This window comes from Hyla sarda, chromosome 2 (assembly GCF_029499605.1).
Source record: "Hyla sarda isolate aHylSar1 chromosome 2, aHylSar1.hap1, whole genome shotgun sequence".
NCBI lineage: Eukaryota > Metazoa > Chordata > Amphibia > Anura > Hylidae > Hyla > Hyla sarda.
Genome location: NC_079190.1, coordinates 74116374 through 74126959, shown reverse-complemented (window position 1 = coordinate 74126959; position 10586 = coordinate 74116374). Strand labels below are relative to the sequence as shown.

The following is a 10586-nucleotide window of genomic DNA, read 5'->3' as shown; positions in this document are numbered from 1 at the left end:
TATGGCTAATTGTAGACCTCGATCAGCATTACTGGAAAGCAGACCTGATCCACTCTTCATGCAGGGCAGCGCTGCACTGAGATTTGGCCAGTGTGCTTCGGCTCTCTAGCTCAGGGGGGCGGAGCCTGATGATCTGGCCGGCCATGTCAGGAGCGTGCCAGACTGTGCTGCGAGCACAGTGCTCACTCCCGCCTGTCTGACTGACAGGCAGGAAGCAGCGCTGAGCTCATCAAGTGTGCCGGCTGCAGTCTCAGATTTCGGACTAGGCCAGTATGATTCCAAAATCTTGCAGAGACTAGCAGCCGGCTTATGTAGAGAGACCTCTAGTGGTGGTTTCTCTAAACATAAATTATACATAAAAGTATGCATTTATTTTTTATAAGATATATTTAGAGACTTGTAAAAAAGGCTTAATGAACATCATATTAAAAGTTTTTTTTGTGACAGGTACAAGTAAGTCAGTGGTCTCCCTCCTTGACATTGCTCCTCCCTCTTAGTTTCACCTGCTATTGCTCCTCTCTCCAACATCTGCCCTATCTGCTGACCCTGTGCACATTTCAGCACTGCTCCTTCTCCCATCAGCAATCGCCCTGTCTCTAGAGGATGTGTGCCTCGGCACTGTCCCCCCATTCACCCCCATCATCTGACCTCTGCTTCTGAAAACAACAATTCACGTTAAGGAGCAACTTTGCACTCCTGTGGCCCTGTTATGGGCCTTAAGGAAAGGGGGAGGAAACAATGACTGTGGAGTCACATGACCTGCAAATGCAAAGAAGGAGAATTGTGCCACTATTGCCATTGACACTTTGACAATTGGCAAAAGCATGACTAGTGGTCGTATCCACTAACCATCGATGATTACATAAAAATGATGGAGCAGCACGTCATGAGTACATGGAGAGTATTGAGTAGACCCTATATGGGGTTCATTTTCTACTATATGGCACGGTTTTAAAATTTCACATATTAAAGTCACAAGCTCAATTTGTAGACCTCAACAATGGGTGCAGGTTTCTAAACTTGTTACAAAAGAACAGGAACAAAGAGTTGTAAAACATAATGGAATGCGATAAACCATGTTAAAGAGAGAACCAAAACAGAGCCCCACCTGTCCATGGGCTGTGTCTAGTATTGCGGCTCAGGCCCATTCACTGTTTCTAATCCTGGACAACACCTCTAATTTTACACACATTTATGTCTGACCTATCGTCATGTAACACTGCGTTTATAAAGTCATGCCATCTAGTATTTGGCACACTGTATGGATTCACACAAACTGTATGTTAATTTGGTTAATGATAATTGTAACTTAGGTGTATACTTGAACTTTGATTTTGGTGTTGCACCAATTTTGCACCAGATCACAATAAATGAGTATTACTATTGTAACACTACCAGCAATAGTTTATAGGTTGTTTGTTAAAGGGGTACTCCCGTGGAAAACTTTTTTTTTTTTTTTAAATCAACTGGTGCCAGAAAGTTAAGCAGATTTGTAAATCACTTCTATTAAAAAATCTTAATCCTTCCAGTACTTTTTAGTGGCTGTATCCTAAAGAGAAATCCGAAAAAGAAATTCATTTCCTCTGATGTCATGACCACAGTGCTCTCTGCTGACCTCTGCTGTCCATTTTAGGAACTGTCCAGAGCAGCATATGTTTGCTATGGGGATTTTCTCCTGCTCTGGACAGTTCCTAAAATGGACAGCAGAGGTCAGCCGAGAGCACTGTGGTCATGACATCAGAGGAAATGCATTTCTTTTTCGGATTTCTCTTTAGGATACAGCCCCTAAAAAGTACTGGAAGGATTAAGATTTTTTAATAGAAGTGATTTACAAATTTGTTTAACTTTCTGGCGCCAGTTGATTTAAATAAAAAAAAAAAGTTTTCCACGGGAGTACCCCTTTAAGTATATCACTGTACTGGGGAGGTAGAAATAAAATGTAGATCATAGAGCTGTAGAAGTAAAGTGCAGTTACCGCATACATTAATTGGAGAAAGGCAATCTTGTAGTATTATCTCATATTTCTAACCATTGGGCTACTTCACTTGCTGAGCTCCCATTGGCAGGGGAAGAGCACTTTGATGTTTAAAGCAAACAGTAATAAAAAATATATATTATTTTACAATAACTTGTACAATAACCACCTGTTTTATATTGTTAGGGGCTTCTATGGTGACAGGTAGAGATGAGCGAACTTACAGTAAATTCGATTCGTCACGAACTTCTCGGCTCGGCACTGCGTAAATTAGTTCAGCCTTCAGGTGCTCCCGTGGGCTGGAAAAGGTGGATACATTCCTAGGAAAGAGTCTCTTAGGACTGTATCCACCTTTTCCAGCCCACGGGAGCACCGGAAAGCTGAACTAATTTATGCAGGATAAGTCATCAACTGCCGAGCCGAGAAGTTCGTGACGAATCGAATTTACTGTAAGTTCGCTCGTCTCTAGTGACAGGTTTGTAGTACAATTCCTATTTTGGAGGATAAATATTACGGTATTCAGAACATTCCATTTCAACTATTACATTATACCGGCGGTCTTCAAACTGTGGCCCTCCAGATGTTTCAAAACTACAACTCCCAGCATGCCCGGACAGCCAACGGCTGTCCGGGCATGCTGGGAATTGTAGTTTTGCAACATCTGGAGGGTCACAGTTTGAAGACCACTGCATTATACCCTTAGTATTCCGTGACATAACAATCCAGTGAACTATAGTACATGGTAACAAAATATACATAAAGTTAGATCTGGCCATTCCAAATTTTTTAAGAATTAAAGCAGCAAATAGTGTTTGGGGGTTGCAAATAATGGCTAGTGCTATAGAAATAAATACAGTGCAATGTGACCTGAAGTGAACAGAACCAGCAAAGACATCAGTACGTGGAACAGTGTTTGCTGCTCTGTCCCATCACTACTAAGATAGATGTATAGGCATTGACTGCTATGTAGTAAGGGTTGAATATATACAGTTTATGTAGACTTTAACCTTTTTGTGCAAATTTCGCTTCTTGCTCCCTCTTTGTGGAATGTGATAGGCTGAGGCAACATTTATTTTTCCCCTTAGAGAGCCTTTTCGAAGACAAGGTCTTACAGTCAGATGAAACAAGATGCAGTAGTTTCATAGAAATAAGGCTTGCTTGGTTGTGGTGACATCTACCAGTGCTTGAACAGTGACGCCCACTTTCACCAGGCCCTTTTCTTCTAGAATGTGATGGGGTAAACATAGTTTCTCCTGCAAAAAGGTAAAAAACAGAATAAACATAAGTAACCACACCAAGATGTCATCATTTCCCCTTAAATACATAACATATTGATAATGTGATCTTATTTGTGAGGTCCAGATAATTTAGTAACACTTTTTACAGCAGTTTTACAGTTCCATTGTACAAGCTTTCAGCAATGCTTACCTGTTATCTTCAGCATTGCCTGATGATTTACAGGGAGCAGCCATAATCTGCTGCTGATCTGTCCTATCTCTGTGCTTTACACTGCAGCTCTGTCTGTTGTAACGGGGCTGGGCGGTATACCGGTTCATACCGAATAGCAACATTTTTGTCCTGCACGATATGAATTTTTCCCCATACCGCAATACCGGCTTGGCCCCTCCCCCTCAGGAATGAAGGAATTAACAGCCCAGCGCTGCGCTGTCCCCACATCGGGGAACTAATCATATGTGACCTGCAGGCACTGTTCTGCCCCCCCCCCCCCCCACCACCACAATTAATTATCAGCCCAACGCTGCGCTGTCCCCATCGGGGTCAATACTCACATGTCACCCACAAGTGTTGCCCTCCTTTTCCTCCTGTTTGTTGCCGGCCGTGATACTCTATACTATACGCTGTATCCCTATGCCCGGGCTGCAAGAGATAAACAAAATAAACGTTCACTCACCTTCCTCGTCGGTCCGGACTTGCTTCCTGGGGAAGGGAACGTCAGACAGCCATCAGCCTATCACCGGCCACAGCGATGTTCCACCTCGACCAGCGATAGGCTGAGCCCACTGTCATGTAAGAAGCTGGCTTCTTACATGACAGTGGATTCAGCCTATCACCGGCTGAGGCGGAAAATCGCTGCGGCCAGTGATAGGCTGACGGCTTTCTCCGACGTTCCCGTCCCCAGGAAGAGCGTAAGGCCGACGTAGGAACGTGCGTTAAAGTTCATTTTGTTTACCTTTTGCAGCCCGGGCATAGGGATACAGCGTATAGTATAGAGTGTCAGCGCCGGTGGCCCGCAACAAACAGGAGGACGAGGAGGGCAGCGCTTGCGGGTTACATGTGAGTAGTACCCCGATGGGGACAGCGCAGCGCTGGGCTGATAATTAATTTGGGGGGGATACCGTGGAACCGCCATAAGTTCCAAAAATACTGTGGTACATATATTTGGTCATACCGCCCAGCCCTAATGGCTACTAAGTAAACCAAACAGATACTAAGAGCAGACAACTGATTTCCGCTACATAGTGGAATCTGAGGTGGATGTCTAACATCATTTCTGACATCTTGATGTTACTTAAATATTATTTGTCGTAGTGGTCTAAATAGTCCCTGTTGTTTTAACAAAATGAACAAGATAATGTTTTAACAAATGAACAAATTAAAACATTTTTCCCTATCCGAAAAAAAAGCCCTTTTCTCTGCCCCCTTTCCTACTCCTCTCTTGAATTCTTTATTCAATCTAAAAATATTCATTGGAAAAAAAATCCATCTCCAAATGGATCAGCTCACTAAAGTTTCGGTTTACAGCTGTGCTTTAAAGTCTATGAAGGAAGAGGGGAGGGGGAGAAGGAGTAATGTCTTCAGAGAGACAGATGGAGATACAGACAGACAATTTCTCACCCTGGTGCTACATTTACAACTTGCCTAGCTCTATAATGTCTTCTTTGCTGCTTGTGCAGGGGTGATATAGAGACACAGGTGAGCAGGATTCCCTCTTTTGTTTTCGTGCAGTTTATGGGAGACATCATAGAGAATAGGCTCCACCTACCAGCTTAGGCAAACAAAAATTTGTGCTCATGGTGCCCAGTCCTGCTGCTTTGTGCTTTCTGGTCTCGGTCTCAGTGGATGATCAGCCAACCACTGGCTGAGGCGAGTCACTGCAGTGATCAGTTATTGGTTGATCAGGCACTTCCTAGTATTGAGACTGGGACCAGGAAGTCCTGAGCAGCGGAAAGCTGGGCACAGTCAAAATTGTGACAGCAATGCATGTGTGTATCTATACCTACAAATTTTTTCATTTTTGTTATAAGTAGTATGATAAAAGACATTACTGGTTATACTGATATTTTCTCTACATTTGTCCTTTTTTCTTTTAATGGCTCAACTTATTTCAGCCAAATATTTCAGATTAATCTACAGTAAGTTGGCATAAAGGGTCCTGAAAGAGGAGAAAAGGAATAGAGCACGATAGGGGTACTGTGTTCAAATTGCCACAGTATTCTATTCCAATAAGGGGTTTAAGTGTTTTGACATAAATACTCTGTAATCTGCAGCACTACTGTTGCCGACCTGTCATACCTGTCAAAGTTCTATTACAGCTGTTGCCCTGCTCCCTGGCACTCCACTTATACCTTCCGTGACAAGAGGAGGCAGGTACCATGTTGCGATCATCATGTTCAGGCAAAACCAAGCCACCATGCCATGTCCAATAGCTGTCCAATATTGACATAACATCAGCAACACCATGCACCACTGCACATGGCGTGTGGGTGTGCTTTTACCTGCACATAATGATTGAGACTTGATACCCACCCCCTTATCTGAAAAGGTATATTTCTGAGACACTGTGGGAAGCAGAAGGTGTAATACCTTCTCCGCTCCCCAGATAACATCTTTAAGAAAGAAATCACAATAGCAGTATATAGTGTTTCAGTTGGATTCTTGTTCTCTTCAAATAAAAGATGAAAAGTTTGTTCTCCTTTTATCTATACATAAATGGTTTCAGAGCTCAGGGAAGTATTTTGAGAGGTGATAATCACCATCTGTACATGGTAAATTGATGTGCTGCACCTTATTGATGACCACCATGAAGGAAGAATGTACGAGAGAGATAAGATTAGTACACAATAAGACAAGCCAGAAACACAGATAGTTATTAGTAATTTTATGAAGTGATATTTCCAGACTTATATTTATATTATGGTAAGTTGCATTAGCAGATATTTTTTTTAGGAATACAGTATAAAATTGCACTAAGGCTTCTTTCACACTGCCGTTAATACACGGTAGTGTGACGGCCGCCGTAAGAGATGAGCAGAATACCGGGAGAAAAATTAAAGGGGTACTCCGGTGAAAACCTTTTTTCTTTTAAATCCACTGGCACCGGAAAGTTAAACAGATTTGTAAATTACTTCTATTAAAAAATCTTAATCCTTGCTGTACTTATTAGCTGCTGAATACTACAGAGGAAATTCTTTTCTTTTTGGAATGCTCTCTGATGACATCACGAGCACAGTGCTCTCTGCTGATGTTATAATAATAACAAGTCTTTATTTATTTATTGTTGTCCTTAGTGGGATTTGAACCTAAGGCCCCAGCACTGCAAGGCAGCAGTGCTAACCACTAAGCCACCATGCTGCCCTTAGCATACATCTGCTATGCACGGTTGCTAAAATGGACAGAGATGTCAGCAGAGAGCACTGTGCTCGTGATGTCATCAGTGTTCCAAAAAGAAAGGAATTTACTCTGTAGCATTCAGCAGCTAATAAGTACTGGAAGTAATTTACAAATATAACAGTCTATCAGAGGGTACTCGGCACCACTTAAGTTAACAGGTTGATGTCCGGATATTAATAGTGTACGGCCCCTTTAACTGCTGTATGAACTCTATGTGCGGTGCTGTCTCGCTGAAGATTAAGAAGATAACACTTTCAACACTGGAGATGAAGAAAAAATGCGGAGCACTCACCAAGCTTCAACTGCAGCTGTAGTTTATTGCAAAACTTACATCATAGGGGTGTATGGACCAGGGAGTTGTGCGGAGGACGCGGGGGTATAATCTCGGTGACGGACCGTTGTGCGCTTCTGCGCTTCGTCAGACCGGGAGTGTCGGGTTCACAGGAAGAGGTGTGCTTAAAACAGGTAAGTGTAGTGATGCTGCAGGTGAATCTGTGCGTCATTGGCTACACCACCGTTACATATAACTCTTAAAAAATCATACAAGTGCAAGTTGAAAGCAAACTCCTTATCTAATGAGACAATTGTATTCAATATGCCAACTTATAACAAAGCACTATACTCTTGTTTGTCATTTAAGCCCATCGGGCCAGTGGCTTCCAGCCGGATAATCCACCTGGCTTCATTTTTCAACAATTGTTGGAATTGTTGCGCTATATTCACTATTTGCTCAATAGCAGCAAAACGCAATCCTTCCGGATTGCTATAGTGGACGTCTCTCATGTGGGTTATGAATCGTGGGGCACCTATACCTGTAACGAGTGATCTCAGGTGTTCTCTGATTCTGTGATATAGTGGGCGAATCGTTTTACCCACCAAAAGGCTGGAACACAAAATAAGCTCACTAGCTGAACATGAGACCCGTCTCTTTTGGAAGATTGAATCACTGCAAGCATATGCAGACAACAACAGAACCCCGAGGGGTCTGAGAGTGTACAAATCACCTTCCCAATTCCTACAAGATGAAAACTTCATTAGAATGTGGAATGAACAACATTTGCAACATTCATTAAAATTGCAACAACTGGTATTGGAGAAAAATAAAAATGAGTATGATTTGGTCACTGAGCAACTTTGCAAAATGAAATGTGAACTCCATACTAGAATTTCGGCAGATGCATATAAGAAATTTATCGTTAACTTGGATCAGAAAATGCCAGCCCTCCAATCTTCTATTAAAGAAATTAAAAGAGACAAATTCCTGAGGGATAAATCTGATTTCGATTCCCATCAGGAATTTACCTGGAATAAGGGGAAACCCAATACCAAGTTCCAACAGGATAAAAAACCTTACAATCGCAAGAGAGAAAATTTCTACCAGCAAAAGAAAAAATTGCCGAAAAAAAGCGATTATTTAACCATAGAATCGGACTCGAGCATATCTGATGAACCTACAACATCTAAGAAAGGAGGCGAAAAGGCATCTAATATCTCCCCTTTAGATCTCGTATCCGAAGGGGGGGCAGAAGGAGGCGGAGGAGGAAGCAAAGCTGTGAAAAGAAAGATAGTAACCTGGAGATAACAACTGAGAACATTGTAGTTAACCTGACTGATGTACCCCTGGATGAGGACTGCCTAAAATTACTAAATAAAGGACTGAATTTTGGTTTGCATGAACACTTCGATTACTGCTCATTTGAGGAGGATATGGCGAAAGCCATAGTCGTTAACTAAACATTTCGCTATTATGAATAAAAGTGGCAAAATCCCTGATACCAAACCACCCAAAGAGGGGGAAACCAGGTGTAAAATTGGCCCCCTAGGGTGATCTCTGGTAATACTGTCCAAGATGAGGAGAATGTGAGATTATTAGCCAGTCTAACAGAGACAGAGGAGGAATTTTTAAGCAGAGAAATTTTGGTGGACGCCCCCTTTCGGGGAGGCAACCCTTTTCGCTTTAACCCCCCAGTTCCTCCAGGCAGCTCTGTGGATTTATTCCACAGAGCTGTCTGTCAGGACGTTAAGGCTTTAATCTATCCCCATGTGGATGGAAATATCACACATGCAGAGGAGAAGACCTCAAATGGTTGTCTGAAAGGGACGATTTAATATTGTCCTGAGCAGACAAAGGAGGGGCTATTGTATTATGGTATAAAAAGGATTACGAAAATGAAACATTAAAACAACTTAACACAGTGGTATACGAAAAATTAAAACAAGATCCAACAAGAAAAATTATTGATAACCTCCGTACCCTTCTATGTAAACATGTTAATGCCAATATCATTACTGAAAAAACAGCCGAGCAGTTACTACCAGACAAGCCATCAAAACCGAAGTGGTACATACTCCCAAAAATCCATAAAGCCATCACTCCAACACCAGGACGCCCCATTATTGCGGGAATTGGTTCACCCACTTCATCCCTATCAAGCTATGTTGATTGGCTGATATCCCCTATGCTCCCACATATCCCCTCATATGTGAGGGATACAGGAGACTTGATATCAGCACTTGATGGGTTTGAAAGGCAAGAAGGTTACGCACTGGCATCAATTGACGTCGAGAGTTTGTATACCTGCATCCCCCAGGATGCGGGGGTGCAGGCTCTCTGTCAATTCTTGACCAGCATTAATTGACTTTATCATAGAAGCAACTTCTTTCATCCTGTCAAATAATTGTTTCCAGTACAATGAGCAGTGGTACAGGCAGTGCCTTGGCACTGCCATGGGCACTCCTGTATCTTGCTCATTTGCAAACATTTATTTAGCAATTTTTGAGTAGAGGTACCCATTCATTCACAACATTAAACTCCTCCTCCGATTCGTCGACGACGTATGGAGACAAGGATAGTTTTGATCAGTTTACACAATATTTAAACAATGTGAATAACATGAATATGAACTTTACATCTGTATTTGGGAAAAATGTTTTGGAATTCCTAGATGTACAAATAGAAATAAAAGATAACAAAATCATTACATCAGGGTTCAGAAAATCTACCTCACGTAACTCCATCTTACACTACAATTAATCCCATCCCACCCACATTAAAAACGGAATTCCTAAAAGCCAACTAATTAGATTGAAAAGGATAAACAACAATGAGATCAAATACAACGAGCAAGCCGATGAGCTGGAAAAAAGGTTATTAAAACGAGTATACCCCCCTGAAATACTCCAGGCAGCACGATCTAAAGTAGATAAAATTCCCAGAGCAGCACTTCTTTCCAATAAAAGGAAACAGGACAACAACCATAGGTTCACATTCACATTTAAAAATACTGCCATGAATGAAGTAATAAGAAAATCCATTAATAAAAACTGGTTTATGATCCAGCAGGATAGTGACTTAGAGAAAATTAATAACAGGTCACCGATAGTAACATACAGAAAAAATATTACAATCCAGGATAAATACAATAAAAATAAAATACAAAAAAAACATACTACTAACTGGTTGAGGGACTCTAAACCAATAGGTAATTTCGCCTGTGGTAATTGCAAGCAATGCAAATACAATGGGAAGTATAAATATTTGCAATTAGGTGGTTACAACATCAAAATAAAACAGTTTTTAAACTGTAAGTCAACCCACGTAGTTTACTGCATAGTCTGCACATGTGGATATTTTTACGTGGGTATAATAATTCGCCCACTATATCACAGAATCAGAGAACACCTGAGATCACTCGTTACAGGTATAGGTGCCCCACGATTCATAACCCATATGAGAGACGTCCACTATAGCAATCCGGAAGGATTGCGTTTTGCTGCTATTGAGCAAATAGTGAATATAGCGCAAGGTCTGAATAAACGCCAACAATTGTTGAAAAATGAAGCCAGGTGGATCATCCGGCTGGATGCCACCGGCCCGATGGGCTTAAATGACAAACAAGAGTATAGTGCTTTGTTATAAGTTGGCATATTGAATACAATTGTCTCATTAGATAAGTGCTGTTAACTTGCACTTGTATAA

The 10586-nt window shown here is 41.6% G+C and overlaps 1 protein-coding gene across 3 annotated transcripts in view; it reads right to left on the bottom strand.

The window, feature by feature from the left end:
* Nucleotides 1–2373: 2373 nt before the first annotated feature.
* LRCH1 (leucine rich repeats and calponin homology domain containing 1) overlaps nt 2374–10586 on the bottom strand; it is a 236885-nt gene continuing 228672 nt past the window's right edge. For 2 of the 3 annotated variants that reach the window (XM_056562089.1, XM_056562087.1), the window contains one exon: nt 3091–3228. Coding sequence is in view for 1 of the 3 variants with exons in the window: in XM_056562088.1 (XP_056418063.1) it covers nt 3115–3228 (114 nt within the window). In the remaining 2 variants the exon portion in view is untranslated. Of the gene's footprint in view, nt 3229–10586 lie in introns of all 3 variants that reach the window. The other variant, XM_056562088.1, reaches the window with a different exon arrangement.